Source organism: Nannobrachium achirus (assembly GCF_963921795.1).
Source record: "Nannobrachium achirus genome assembly, chromosome: 22".
Lineage (NCBI taxonomy): Eukaryota > Metazoa > Chordata > Actinopteri > Myctophiformes > Myctophidae > Nannobrachium > Nannobrachium achirus.
The window spans coordinates 32,947,676-32,964,097 of record NC_137829.1 but is presented as its reverse complement, the minus strand read 5'-3'; the positions used below and the strand labels follow the sequence as shown (position 1 = coordinate 32,964,097).

At 42.9% G+C, this 16,422-nt stretch overlaps 1 protein-coding gene across 1 annotated transcript in view; it reads left to right on the top strand.

Annotated features, from left to right (window-relative positions):
• Positions 1-971: 971 nt before the first annotated feature.
• Positions 972-16,422, top strand: part of tns1b (tensin 1b) — a gene marked incomplete at its 5' end in the record, with an annotated part of 487,320 nt that continues 471,869 nt past the window's right edge. Inside the window, one exon of the mRNA XM_080752851.1 lies at positions 972-1,073. Coding sequence (XP_080608977.1) covers positions 972-1,073 — 102 coding nt within the window. The remainder of the gene's footprint in view (positions 1,074-16,422) is intronic.

Below are 16,422 nucleotides of genomic sequence, written 5' to 3'. Positions count from 1 at the left end.
TTTCCCGACGGGTCTGTCAGAGCTTCACCGGGAGCAATGCGGGAGGTGAAAGCGATGGACCAGAGCTAGGGAAAAGTGTGACGTGACGGACAGACTGACAGCCTGACAGACTGACGGACAGACTGACAGACAGCCGGTGGAGGTTTTGGTAGTAACTGCGACCTAACGGTCGCAATAAACTTGACCTTTCACTCTGTACTTAGTCTGCTCCTTAGTCCCTTTCCCCCTATACCAAAGCTCTTTGCCAAAAATAGCCGATCTGACGTTGTAGATCTGCTATTTTGGTTCTCCAAATATGGACGATAGGGTTCAAGGTTAATATAACATGAGAAAAAAAAAGTTCCATCACTCAAAGATTTGGAGGACCCCCTGTAGAAACTCTGGGGACCCCTATAGGGGGTTCCGGACCCCCTGTTGAAGACCCCTAGGTCTACTACCTGTTTATCCTCCAGAAAAACCCTCCTCTCCCCAGTCATCCTGCTGTGGGACACTGTCTGCAGGCACTTTGGGGGCAGTTCACTGCTGAGAGTCGGGAGGGACCACCACGCGCACGCACGCATGCATGCATGCATGGTGGCCGAAGATAAGCGCCAGTAGATTTCATCGCCAAATCTCGGAAATTGTATTTTTTTAAATAGACTCATCTTTTTCCTCTCAATGGCTTAAACGGGTCAGTTTTTGGCAACAGGGAAACGTTACGATCATTAGCGTTCCTGCATGGTGATCTTCTGGCTGGAGACTGGAGTGGACAGGAGTCAACCGAGTTTTTGTATGATGATTTATTGGATGCAGTCTGGGTTTCAGAGCATGTGCGCAGTCTGAGTTCGTTCGTTCTGGATGGGCGGTTTTAAGAGTTTTTAGGCTAAAGTTTTGGACGAGTTGAAACCCGTGCAGAGTGACAGACACTACAGTGCGTGCGGTTGAGTTTTGGATGGGTTTTTAGATGTGCGTGCGTGGTGTGCTCGGATGGGATGGGATGCACTGTGAGCTTCTTGTGTTGCGAGGAGGACTTTCTGCAGATGCCTCCTGTTTATAAACAACATGAGGAGAAGAAGGGAGACATGCCGAGCAAGGTAAGCAGTGGATGATGAATGAATGCATGCATGCATGCTGAACAACAGTAGCGCATGCATTATGCGCCTGTTTGAACCTGATAGCGCTGCGACTGTTTTCAAGTTCAACTACAACTTACGTTGAAAAACGTGCTCATCTTGCACAGCAGCAGCAGCACAAGTGGTTGGAAAAAGTACTCAAATGTTTTACTTGAGTAAAAGTATCAATGTAGAAATACTGTTTTTAATAAATGTAGTGGAGTAAAAAGTAGACAATATTTGGATCCGAGATGTTGTGGAGTAGAAGTAGGCTAAAAGTATTGGAAATTGGAAATACTCCAGTAAAGTAAAAGTATACCTCAAAACTCAAAAGTGTAGGCCTACTTGAGTAAATGTACGTAGTTACTTCCTACCACTGGTGGACAGTCACGGACAACAAAACATTCATTTATAGAACACAGCTTTGAGACGTGGTTCTTCCAGCTGTGGGTAATAGACTAATTATCCTCCAAACTAAACGTTATGATACAAACCCTCACATCATGGGATCAAACGCTCTCTCTCTCTCTCTGTGTGTGTGTGTGTGTGTGTGTGTGTGTGTGTGTGTGTGTGTGTGTGTGCGCACGTGCGTGCGTGCGTGCGTGGATCTACCTGCCATTATGGCAATGCCAAAGGCAGCCGCTGCACTGGAAATTCCATGTTCAGTCATGCTTGCTTTCCATGAAGGAAACAAAAAACATTGATCTTTATCAGCGATCACCCATAGTAACAGAATAGAATGGAAGTGGGGTCTGCAATTTCGCAATCATTAATCAATTAGCATAAAAGGGCTTATGGTTCTTTTGAATATGATTTTGTTATTTCTATGATAGGACCATGTGAAATGCAGTGTGACCTTAGGGGCCATACTTTTAGACATCACTCTGACATCACATCGTGCTCTGACATCACGCTCTGTCATCACTGTGATGCCAGGGGAACCAAATCCCTTTTATGCCCATATATGGAGATCCCTGATGTCATCAATATTAAGCCCATATCTGTGAATGCCAATATATAATCACTGTGATGTCAGGGGAACCAAATCCCTTTTATTGCCATATATGGAGATCCCTGTGATGCCAGGGGAACCAAATCCCTTTGGCCAGATAACCAAGACATGGTTGTGACTTCGCCCTTTAGGGCGAGGTCGCTTTTCGCCCTTAGTACTGTTTTTTTTTAAGTGTGTCTCGCTATCGCCACCACCTTTATTCATGGGATGTACACTGTAATGCGCGTGTGTTTATTGTCAGAACACTGTGATAAGTCAAGAAATGCGTGGATCATGGACTGCAGTCCATTCCTCTCCTCTGAACACGTTTACATGTGGTGGTGGTGTTGTTGCTGTCTGAGTCCTGTTGTTTGGTGGGGGCACAGCTGGCACCAGGGCTTGTTTTATAGGCCTGTGGGCACAGGGGTAGTCATCAGAGAGCATGTCTGCCAGCAGGAGCTGTGGTTTAAGTAATGAACTGGCACTAAAGTGTTGAAAATAGTGATTTAAGTCAAGTAGCCATGTGTGACTCAAGTATAAACAATGAGATTATATACATACATATTTACTTTACTTGTGGCTTTTTCGCCCCCTTTTTTTTTAAAGAAGAGCATGTAATTCACTCCCTGGGGGCCTTTGTTGCCCTTTACTGAGACTGACAGTACGCAATAAAGTCCTCAGTATTCATTTAACTCGTAAGAGTGTACAAATTGACCATTACACTTCAATATGTACCAGGGGTCTTCAACAGGGGGTCCTCCATTGACATTGAAGAGCCCTGATTTATACATTTTTAGAGAGTATACCTTGATACCAGTGATGATATTGGAATGGCTATTGGTACTTTCACACAATACACAATGATGTTTTTGATAAATAATCATCAGTAGACCTAATGCCTTTAATGACTACTGTAGGTGTAAATAGGCAAATAATAGAGCAGCAGAACAGAAAATCACATCAATTTACTGTAAAGCTGCTTATTAAACCAGGAAAAGACTACGCTTATCCTGGATCACACTGTTATGATATATATATATATATAAAAAAAAAAAAAAAAGCTCTGATACGTATATGTTCCCATATCACAATATCAATGTAATATTGATATAAACTATACACAAAAAGTTAGGAAACTTAATAGAACACCCTAAAGGGCGAAGTCGCGCCATGTCTTGGCCGTCTGGCCAGTGATGTATCGGACCAGTTACTCATATGGAGACCAGCTGGTATCTATATTGGAGATACATGTATACAGTTACAGTTTAGGCATTTAGCAGATGCTTTTAATCCAAAGCGACTTACAATAAGTAGATAATACATCACTATAATAAACAAGATAATATGTCAGAACATCAACAACAATATAACATGCATATGAATATCAATCTAGAAAAAAACAATAACATATTAGGTAGACCATGCACCTAATCAGTAATAAAAAAATAAGTTTCTAAAAACCGAAAAAAAAAAAAATGCTAACTAGCTTCATGTATCATGGTCATTGAGTGTTTCAGTAGTGCTATGGGTTTAGGTGGAGTCTGAAAAGGTGAGTCTTCAGTCCACGGCGGAAGCTAGGGAGTGAGTCTTGTTCTAAGTGCGACAGGGAGTTTATTCCACAGCTTGGGGGCCAGGAGGGCAAATTGTCTAGGACGAGTGTATTTTTGTCCTGGGGCTTTTAGCGAGGGTTCTGTCAGCATCCCTGTGTTGGCTGATCTGAGCGAACGGGTGGGGTTGTAGGGGTTGATCAGGTTTTGGAGGTATGGAGGAGCCATACCTTTGGCTGCTTTGAAGGTCAGCATCAGTGTTTTGTATTCAGTGCGGGCCGCAACCGGGAGCCAGTGGAGGGTGCGGAGAAGGGGGGAGACATGTGAGAATTTTGGCTGGTTGAAGACCAGTCGTGCCGCGGCATTTTGGATCAGTTGGAGAGGATTAAGTGCACATGCCGGGAGGCATGTATATGGAGATATGCTGTGAGATCCCAAACATGCTTACTCAGTTATCCGTAATGTGAAAGTCCTAGGACGTCTATGACATCTGACATCATACATACGATCCCTTTCATGATCCCACACATATGGGCTGTGGGCTGTCTTGGCCATCTGTCTTGGCCATCATCCGGTGGGGACCCAAATGCATTTTGGGTCAATGGAGCTAAATTTATTACAATCACATTTTTGTCTTAGGAATGCGACAAAAACGAAACAATATTATTGAACTCAAGTCTCCATGGTGTGAGTAATCAATAGAAAAAATGACATTTTGGGGTTGAACTACTCCTTTAAGGGCTTAATTTTTCACTTGAATCTTTTTTGTTCTGGCATTCACCTTGCACAGTGTGCTCTTACCTTTGGTGCATACCAACTGTGTGTGTGTGTGTGTGTGTGTGTGTGTGTGTGTGTGTGTGTGTGTGTGTGTGTGTGTGTGTGTGTGTGTGTGTGTGTGTGTGTGTGTGTGTGTGTGTGTGTGTGTGTGTGTGTGTGTGTGTGTGTGTGTGTGTGTGTGTGTGTGTGTGTGTGTGTGTGAGTGAGGCCTGGGGTGGTGTGGATTTTTTGTTATCGTGGTAATAAATCACTGTTATCCGACGGTTCTGTGGTATCTACCTAAAAAAGTTGTTTTAATTACATATACAAAAAAAGAAAGGAATATATATATATATATATATCCACCTGTTTCCGCTGGAGTTTACTGGAGATTATTTGGACCTGTTTGCACCACACTTCCGGTTTAACAGCAGACATACAAGCTCACGTCGCGTTGCAGATGCAGCCTGTTGTGAGCTTGTAAATCACACTCGGCTGCGGCGCCGGAAGCTCGGTACAGCGTCTGCGCAATAAACTATGGGGCGTTGGAAACTTGTGGATATATATATATATATATATACAGTATATATAAAAACAATAATAATCATGGTCATGAACTTGGCACCATGGAATGCATTGCACAACCACGGTATTGCGGTTACTGCTTTGTGTGTGTGTGTGTGTGTGTGTGTGTGTGTGTGTGTGTGTGTGTGTGTGTGTGTGTGTGTGTGTGTGTGTGTGTGTGTGTGTGTGTGTGTGTGTGTGTGTGTGTGTGTGTGTGTGTGTGTGTGTGTGTGTGTGTGTCACACTCGTGTGAACCGCTCAGTTCACACGAGTGTGATTTTTTTCATGCATATGTTTATGCCAGGGGTATGTCCAGGTGTCAGGAGATTACTTCCTGCAATAATGGCTTCTTGCATGTGTTTGCGCTGTGCTTGTGCTCGCTACAGCGTATAGAGAAGAGAGGTTATAGCCACTCCTTCTGAACAACAATCACAAGGAGGCCCACAGCTTATTGCTTTTGAAGAGAGATAACAATCGTCCAGAAAGTAAAAACCCCCCATGTCAAAGCCTAAACACATGAGCTAGACTTTGATCCAGGTGAGGAGGTGGGTGGATGGGTGGGTGACTGGGTGTGTGTCTGTCTTGGCTAGAGTGTGAAGAATGCACACTATGTGGTTTGCCTAGAGTTTATTTATTGTATGGTTTGCAATAGGCAGACTGATAACCTGCTGGCATCTTGCCCTCATTATATATATATATATATATATATATATATGCTATGTTATGTTGAAATGGAAAATACTTTTACTAGAAAGATGCGATTTGAAATTGCGAGTGTGGTTGCTGACGATTGCTGACTATATTCTACAGTAAGCTAACTGTCATGTGAAGCTCGACCAAAATTTCCCTACTGATTCCCACTCCCATTGATTCCCTATTGATTGGAAAAGTTACCCTAGAAGTCTATAAAATTTCCCTAGAACTATAATGTGTTGCCCTGTTGGGCAACCACACAAATTAAAAATAAAATAAGGACATATCTCCCCCCCCCCTCGCCCCCATCTAAGCCTCATTTAATTTTGGTTACCACATCGCTATCTCCTGTTACTGAATTCCCAGCAAATTGTCAGACGGACGGCTCGGCGTGCCGGGCGGGGCCGAGGGTCTGTCGGTCCGGGGGGGATTTGAAGATCTTCGCGTATAGGTATGCGGTGAACTGCGAGTTACCTGCCTGTGCCGCTCCATATTGCATTCCAGTGGATGCTTTAGCTGTTGGGGGGAAACAGAGTGTCCTCTGTGCTGTGTCTCCGGGGAGGCCTATCATTTCACTCTTACCTGCCAGCGCTGACCTGCACATGGGCTCCTGGAACAAGACCCTCTCTGTGTGTTCCTCCCTCTTGTGGAACGGTGCCCGCTGTGTGCTTGACCCGGGAGCGGGCTGAGATGCCTCAGCGAAGTTAACCCCAGTCATTTTACCTCTTAGTACCCACGCATGCGGGAATTCAAGTGCTCGGGGAGACGTTTCCGCATTTTTTTTTGAGCATGCATGTTGTTGGAGTCAGAGAATCCTAATAGAGCATGCTGCATTTGTGATGAAAGCGTTCTTTTAGTATACTAGTATAGGTTTAGTTAGTGCTTTTAGAAAAGGAATGAGAGACAGACCTCATGAATAAAGCTTAAAAGCCTTTAATTGATTATTTCTACTCTTTTTTTTTCTTTCTTTTTTTTTTTTACAATAGATGGCTCTGGAACGAAGGCCCTACAGCATGGGTCTTCAACAGGGGTTCCGGGACCCCTAGGGGGTCCTCAGAGTTACTACAGGGGGTCCTCCAAATCTTTGAGTGATAGATAGTTTTTTTATCTATCTATAAATGCGACAAATCTCTGTCTGTCTGTCTGTTTGTTTGTTTGTAATCCACGTATCTCGAGAACCGTTCATCCCACCGGCTTCAGATTCGGCACGCGCGTTCCCCGCCGCCGCGCGGAGTGCAGTGCAGGGCCTCGACCCGACCCGACTCGCGGTTTTCCGAAACCGGCGCAAAACGTTCGGAATCTCCTTATGCGGAGCTGATTGTTGACATCAGGCTGTTCCGGAGGAAATCGGCGCAAGCGCTGACTCATTGTGACATCACTTCATAAAAGGCTGTGACATCACGTACGCCACATGAGTCAACAAAAAATCTCTGTGAATGTGTATGTATGTATGTGAATCTTGAGAACCGTTCTTCCCACCGGCACCCGCTTTCTCCAGATATAGGCATAAAATGAATCCCCGAATGCGGAGCTGATGTCTGAAAAGGCTGTGACATCACGTACGCCACATGAGTCAACAAAAAATCTCTGTGAATGTGTATGTATGTATGTGAATCTTGAGAACCGTTCTTCCCACCGGCACACGCTTTCTCCAGATATAGGCATAAAATGAATCCCCGAATGCGGAGCTGATGTCTGACATCAGAGTTTTCCGCAACCGGTACTGTGTGTGCAGAGATCTCCATATATGGGCATAAGGGGACAAAGGCAAACAGATGGTCAAAACGGGTCCTATGACAACAGGTATATTGGGGTTTGCATTAAAGGGTGGGGACAAAGGCTAACAGATGGTCAAAACGGGTCCTATGACAACAGGTATATTGGGGTTTGCATTAAAGGATGGGGCATTCATGGGGTCCGCTCCAAAAAAGAAAATAAAAGAGACAAAAACAAACATAAGACAAGCGACAAAGCGTGGGACTGGGAGGATGACTTGAATGATGCAGATTTAAGCAGGCTGTGTATTCTGCTTAAAGAAGAAACAAACAAAAAGCGACAGAGATCTCATATATGGGCATAAAATGGACGCAGATAAACAGATATCTCCATATACGGGCATAAAGGGACACAGACGGACAGATACAGAGATCTCCATATATGGGCATAAAATGGACACAAATAGACAGATATCTCCATATATGGGCATATGGGCATAAAATGGACCCAGAACTATATCTGCAGTGATCTCCATATATGGACATAAAATGGACGCCGACAGACAGACAGATACAGATATCTCCATATATGGGCATAAATGGACACAGGCAAACAGATGGTCAAAACGGGTTCTATGACAACAGGTATAATGGGGTTTGCATTAAAGGGCGGGGGATTCATTCCCTATAACAGATATCTCCATATACGGGCATAAAGGGACACAGACGGACAGATACAGAGATCTCCATATATGGGCATAAAATGGACACAAATAGACAGATATCTCCATATATGGGCATATGGGCATAAAATGGACCCAGAACTATATCTGCAGTGATCTCCATATATGGACATAAAATGGACGCCGACAGACAGACAGATACAGATATCTCCATATATGGGCATAAATGGACACAGGCAAACAGATGGTCAAAACGGGTTCTATGACAACAGGTATAATGGGGTTTGCATTAAAGGGCGGGGGATTCATTCCCTATTTACATCGTTCTCGAGTTGGCCAGGTCGCCGACTAGACGCTGGGCCGCCCGAAGGGTGGCCCAGCTTCTAGTATTATATAATTATATATCCATACAGTATATCCATATTCCGTGAACTTTAGCCAAAAATAGCAGATCTACAAGCTCACAACGCCTCGTGTGGAAGGTTAAGTTTACTAAGTATTGACGGTTCAAGTGGTTAAATATCTGAAAACACAAATTTACATGAATCCAAAATACACTGATGATTGTGCTGTCAAACGATGAAACTATATGGAATCTATGATAAGGTTGTGGGAGTCCCTGCTTCATCTCTCTCTCAAAAAAGGGGTCCTTGGCCTGAAAACATTGAAGACCCCTGCCCTACAGTAAGTCCTCCCTGTGGGGGCTCCTCACTGGCATGTGAGTCAGTGGGATATAGGTACAGCAGTGAAAAACAAAAATGTGTGTGGGGATGAATTCATTGGCATAATGACTACAATGGGCAGGAAAAAGAGGGTAAAAGATAGATTATGTGTAGTTATACTCGCAGGGGAAACCCCTTGGAAAGCTTACGTCAAACTCAGGTCATCCAATGGGAAAACCCTTGGAAAAACACATGGTGCAAAAACACAAAGCCATGTATAGGAGCGGTTAGCACCGCTCACAAAAGATGTAATAATAAATAGCTGTCCTCATTCAGAACAGTCAGTAGTCTATATACTTCAACTTGCATTTCAGGTTTTTGGTCCCATCACAGGTGTACAGCATAGAGAGTTATGTATAAACCAGAGGCAGACTGCACCGCCCCCAGCTATTCTTTTCCATGACTGTTGCTCAGTGGCGTTTTAAGCACCCGGAAGAGCACTCTCCTTCCGCATTTGGGCACCAAATATTGGTTCCCACACTCTTTCACTGTTCTACAGTGTTAAACAGCTGTCAATAGCAGAACAGTCAGTATGACTCTAGTTTAGTATGTGAAACGGCACATCATGTCTCCGTCCGCCTGTTTGGACGTGCACGCTTTTTTACAGTCTATGGGTTTGCCACTCTGACATCACTCTCTGACATCACTGTGATGTCAGGGGAACCACTCTAACAGAATCCCTTTTATGCCCATATATGAAGATCCCTGATGTCATCAATATAAAGCCCATATCTAACAGGACTTTATATGGGAATGCCCATAAATGGAGGAAGACAGCCCATATCTGTGTGGCTGGTTCTACAGACAGGGATCTCCATATGGCATGAAAAGGGATTGTATGTATGATGTCAGGTGTGATAGATGTCACGGGATTTTCACATAACAAATAACTGAGTAAGCATGTTTGGACCCACAGCAAATCTCCATATACAGTACATGGAGCTCCATATATGGGTACCAGGGGTCTCCATATATGGGTATCTGGTCTGATATACATCACTGGCCAGACGGCCAAGACATGGTGCAACCTCGCCCTTTAGGGCAAGGTCGCTTGTCGTCCTTAGGCGTCTTACTAGTCTATATACTTCAACTTGTATTTCAAGTGTTTGGTCCCATCACATCCCATCCCATCAAGTGTACAGTGCAGCATGGAATTATGTATAAACTAGAGGCGGACTGCACCGCCCCCCAGCTATTCTTTTCTATGACAGTTCTATGCTCAGTGGCGTTCGAAGCACCCAGAAGAACGCTCTCCTTCTGCATTTGTGCACCAAATATTGGTTCCCAAATGTGGAAGTTTTGAGCACTGAGCAGGTGCACTAGTAGGGTTTCAAACGGTAGAAGTATGCGCAGTGTTTTCAATGCAGAAGTGTTGCTATCCAAGATTTAACCACCAGGTGACGGCCGCGTTACTGTTCCACTGTGTTACTGGAGGCTTGGTGTACTGGTGTTAAAATGTGAGTGAAATGATGTGCCATACAAACATTGAAAAGAAAGGAGGTCGCACAGCTCGTAGCCACGATGCAATTAACTTTTTTGAGCGGTGGTCACAACGCTCCTATACGTGGCCGTGTGTGTGGGTATGTCTGTCTCCGTGTCTGTCTGTCTGTCTGTCTGTCTGTCTGTCTGTAGCCTGTCAGTACCTTTTTTGACCACACATGTTAAGGGAGGGGCGCTGTTGTTCAGGCCAGACCAGACACACACACACACACACACACACACGCACACACGCACGGGGGGGGGGGGGGGGGGGGGGGGTTCACACAGGTGTGATTTTTATTTTAAATTTACCAACATTCAGGGTAGTAATAGAAACTTATACAAATCACAGTTACAGAATAGTGTAGATCAGTGGTTCTCAACCTGTGGGTCAGGAGGACCCCCAGAATAGTCCGGGAGGCAGGCCCAGCCCTCATAATGTCCTCTGCTAACTTTTTTTCACTATTATTTCCTGTTAGCATATACCTTGGGCCATCACAAGTTCATACTGAACACCCCCAACTCGGGGCCGTTTGGTCGCAGGGGCCCAAAAACCCATTTTTTGGTACCTGTCTCTGGCGAAATTATGTAAATGTATAAAATAATTCACTAAAATTACATACATTGTCACACACGTATGAAATTTGGTATGGAGTATCCTGACACATAGGGGTAAGTGGCAAAATAGGATTATAGTGCTTACTACCAATGTATTTTAAGATATCACCCTCAACATCCCCAGAAACACAATAAAATTGCTGTCCGCTTGACACATTATCATCAAATATGATCATTTTCAAGCAGGTTATGGTGAATATAATGACCTCTACTGTATATAGAAAACTTCCCACATTCATAAGCTTCAATTTGAGCCCAAGATGATCTTCTCATCTTGAGAATTACTGTTTCTGTAGCCAAAATACTGCACTATACCTCAAATCGGAGAAAATATAATATTCAGTCAGTAGCTTTACAGAAGCCTAGAATCCAACAATGGGTTCACAAGTACTGCTGTTTGAAGTTATAAACATGAAAAATGAGTACTAGCAGGGAAGCAAATGTTTTTAAATGTTATAAAAAATATGTTTCATATGCACAAAATAGCTCTTTGCAATACAAAAATCAAACATCGGTTCGACGTGGAGCGGTGAATCTGAGCAGCTATATCCTGTGTGTGTGTGTGTGTGTGTGTGTGTGTGTGTGTGTGTGGGGACAGGTTATTTAGACAAACTGTACTGTACTGTACCTTACTGTACCTTACTGTATTGTACCTTACTGTACTGTACCATACTGTACCTAAATGTACTGTACCTTACTGTACTCTATCTTACTGTACTGTACCTTACTGTACCTTACTGTACTGTACCTTACTGTACTGTACTGTACTCTACGGTAAGGTAGAGTAACTGTACCTTACTGTACTGTACTGTATCTTACTGTACTGTACTGTACTGTACTGTACTGTACTTTACTGTACCTTACTGTACTGTACTGTACTGTACTGTACTCTACCGTACTGTACCTTACTGTACTGTAAGCTCTCATAGCATAGAGTGGAGCATGTAAGCACTATAAGCCTATACTACTATAAACACTTTTGACCACAACAAATAGTGTAAAAGCGATAGCTTGTTTTGGTCAAAAGTCTTTTTATTTTTCATGAATCCGGTACTAGTTGTCGTTACAAACACAGACAAGCCATCAATCACACTCTGCTAAACAGATGTTATGCTTTTATGTATTTTGCCAAGTCCCGGAAAAGATGCCCTGTGATTGGCCATTACAGTCACTTTGACTGGCACTTGTGCCGAATACTCACCCCAAAACATTATTCATGAGATTGTGGTGGCTTGTGTGGGACAACCAAGGCATGGATGTGTTTGTAATGACAACTAGTAACACACTCATGAAAAAGAAAATCACTTTTGAACAGTAGTGTAAAAGTGATCTCTATGCTATGAGAGCTGCCGGGTTCTGCTGTGGAAACTGGACAACACCATTTCTACCTAATAGACCCCATGGTCTTTTGGGATCAATATAAGTAGGAAAATTAGCATAGAAGTGATTTATTTAGGGCGGAGTTGTCCTTTAAGTTATACAAGTAGATGAGTGGAACTATGAACTCATCACCATACCCCTTTCCCCCCATCAACCATAGTAGATGAGGGATGCAGTATGTTGGTGGTTGGTAGGTAGTTAGATGAGGGATGCAGTATATGGTGGTAGGTAGTTAGATGAGAGATACAATATGGTGGTAGATAGGTTGGTAGATGAGAGATTCAGTATGGTGGTAGGTAGGATGTTAGATGATGGATGCAGTTTTGTGGTAGGTAGGTAGGTAGGTAGGTAGGTAGGTAGGTAGGTAGGTAGGTAGGTAGATGAGAGATGCAGTATGGCGGTAGGTAGGTACAGTAGTTAGATGATGGATGAAGCATGGTGGTAAGTAGGTAGGTAGGTAGTTAGATGAGGGATGCCGCATGGTGGTTGGTAGGTAGTTAGATGAGGGATGCAGTATGGAGGTAGGTTGGTAGGTATTTAGATGAAGGGATGCTGTATGGTGGCAGGTAGGTAGTTAGATGAGGAATGCAGTTTGGTGGTAGATACTGTAGGTAGTTAAATAAAGTATGCAGTATGGTGGTAGGTACAGTAGGTAGTGCATCCGTAGATCACTTTAGTGCAACTGTAGAATGCTTTAGTGAATCTGTAGATCAAGTGCATCTGTAGTCCACTGTAGTGCATCTGTATACCACTGTATGCATCTATAGACCACTGTTCTCATATGTAGACCTCTGTACTATGGATGCGGTATCGGCACTCGAGGTATCGGTACTCGCCCCGATACCAGCCTATTTTGCTGTACTCGTACTCGTCCGATATTGCTCACAGCAGTGCCAGTCCATATACCATTTTGTCCTAAGACACAGTTTTGTGTATGTTAGTTCAACTAATGAACAGTGTTTTAACCTTCTCTCACTCTAGGCATGACAACATAATTATTTAAAGCATTTTATTTTGTAGCGCCACACACAAGCACTTGTACAGAAACGTAACTTACAGTATCGGTATTCGGTATCGGCAAGTACTAAATTAAGTACTCATACTTGTACTTGGTCAGCAAAAAAGTGGTATCAGGACATCCCTACACTGTACTACAGTACATAGACATTATTCCTGGCCCATTGCAGGAGGGACGCCCCGCTCCCAACTACCCAGTCAGTCTACAGGGTACTTCCGGGTTCTGTCAGGCATGCATGCATATGTCAAATTATTTCCCTCAACTTTTAGCTCGTTTTTTTAGCTGTACTGTACTATCACAACTGCCCCCCACTGGGGGCCCCAAGGCTGAGGAATATCTTGCCCCTACACGTCAGAGCTGTACAGTCAATTGGTATTTTTCATCTTTATCAATCAAATATAGTATGCCTTTCCTTTACTGGTGCTGATGTTTTCTTTTTGTTCCTTGTATTCTTCTTTGTATTTTATGCTGTTATCTTTTTATTATATTCTATTTGTTTTAACCTGTGCAGCACTTTGCGCGACCTGATCATGTTAAATGTGCTTTATAAATACTTTTTGAGTGCTGAGTTGAGATGCAGTATACTCTAGTGATCTATACAGTAGATACGGTACAGTGGTCAATGTATGTGGTCTATAGATACAGTACAATGGTCCATATATGAGGTAGGCTACAGTGGTCTATAGATGCACTACAGTGGCCTAGAATAGATGCAGATCTCATGCGGCTATTTCTTTTTTCATACCTCTCTCCCACAGGGGAACTTTTGCTATACTGTATTATTATTGTATTGCAAAGAGCTATTTTGTGCATATCAAACATATTTTTAATACCATTTAAAAACATTTGCTTCCCTGCTAGTACTCATTTTTCATGTTTATAACTTCAAACAGCAGTACTTGTGAACCCATTGTTAGATTCTAGGCTTCTGTAAAGCTACTGACTGAATATTATATTTTCTCCGATTTGAGGTATAGTGCAGTATTTTGGCTACATAAACAGTAATTCTCAAGATGAGAAGATCATCTTGGGCTCAAATTGAAGCTTATGAATGTGGGAAGTTTTCTATATACAGGAGAGGTCATTATATTCACAATAACCTGCTTGAAAATGATCATATTTGACGATAATGTGTCAAGCGGACAGTAATTTTATTGTGTTTCTGGGGATGTTGAGGGTGATATCTTAAAATACATTGGTAGTAAGCACTATAATCCTATTTTGCCACTTACCCCTATGTGTCAGGATACTCCATACCAAATTTCATGTGTGTGACAATGTATGTAATTTTAGTGAATTATTTTATACATTTACATAATTTCGCCAGAGACAGGTACCAAAAAATTGGTTTTTGGGCCCCTGCGACCAAACGGCCCCGAGTTGGGGGTGTTCAGTATGAACTTGTGATGGCCCAAGGTATATGCTAACAGGAAATAATAGTGAAAAAAAGTTAGCAGAGGACATTATGAGGGCTGGGCCTGCCTCCCGGACTAGGGGTCTCCACATGATTTTTTGGAGGTCCCCAAATGGTCAAATAATACAAGACAGAGGCAATAATTGTGAAAATGGCTGATCTACAAGTTGCGAGGTGTTGTGAGCTTGCAGTCAAACTTAAAGGAGCTATAGTCAACTTTTTTTTGTAGGGCCGACACTTTGTTTATATAATTATATCCTAGTCTAACATAGACAAGAATGTAAACAAAGCCTGACAATGGTGAAAATGATTATTTTATCATTATTTTACGCTTTGTGTGGTCATTTTAAATAGAAACACATATATGAAGCTTATCTTTTCATAAAATATTTTTGAAACATTATTTTTATTTTGGCATCCGTTTAAAAAAAAAAGTTGACTATAGCTCCTTTAATGTCAATTCTGATTATTTTGGGAGGTCCCCAGTTCAAAAAGGATTATTTTGGGGGTCCCAAGTTCAAAAAGGATTATTTTGGGGGTCCGAGGTTCAAATATGATTATTTTGGGGGGGTCGCGGGCAGCTTGAAAAGGTTAAGAACCACTGCTGTAGATAACCTGAAAAGGAAAATGTCAAATAACCAACCTACTGCCAGTCATGACCACTTGTAAAAGTAAGGTGAATCTCATGCATCATGCTTGTCTGGAAACAGAAAACCAAAGAAGAAACTGCTGTGTGTTGTCCTCTCAAGGAAGATCCAGACAATTCCTTCATCACAATGCCGATGCTCACCCACATTTTCTTCCTGTTGTTGCTTGAAGCCACTGGATTAACGACAGAGATTCCTGTGAACCGTGCAAAGTTTGCTAAACCTCCGTAGATGTTTTCATGTTTGAATGGATTCCGGCGTGACGCACTTGACTTGAAGCAACACGGCACTAGAGCCAGGCACTGGATATACAGTAGTACACCCCGATCAAGGGTGAAGCAGCCATTGGCTCTTTTTGAATTTAGGACAAAGAAAATAGAGCCCAGCGTTATGTGCAAGATTAAGCTAACAATGGAGGAACACCTGAGCGCTTGACGGGGAGACACAAAAGACTTTGAGAATTAGGTTCTCGATTAAGTCAATAGTTGATCCCTATTTCTACAGGAAATGTGTTGTTTTCCTTGCCATTCGTGCATGACTTTGACTCTGTAAAATGATCCAGCAACTGTTTTGAGTCTGAGTCCTGTTAAGACCTCAGAGACCCGTTTCCATTTATTTTGCTAGGTAACCTTGTGGCTTAAGAGCCTACGGTAATCACCTGATGAACTCTAGCGTTTGTGGGAAAATGCAAGTGTGTACATATTCAGTAGGTGTGAATGTGGAGAGAAATGTTCCCAGTCTGTCTTACATCATAAAGAGGTCTTATATTATCTTGCAACTTTCCCAGTGTTATGTCAACCTAGAGGAGTTTTAATATGTTCTACATCAGGGGTCTTCAACAGGGGGTCCGGGACCCCTAGGGGGTCCTTAGAGTTACTACAGGCGGGTCGCCAAATCCTTGTGTGATCATTCTTTTAAATGAACAACTTGAACCCTCGCACCTCTTTTCCAAAGAGAACTTTAGCCAAAAATAGCAGATCTACAAGCTCTCAACGCCTCGCAGTGTGAGGCGTTGAGAGCTGGTAGATCGGTTATTTTCGGCAAATAGGTTTGATGTAGATGTAAAAAAGAGCAGACCAAGTACATAGTGAAAGGTCAAGTTAC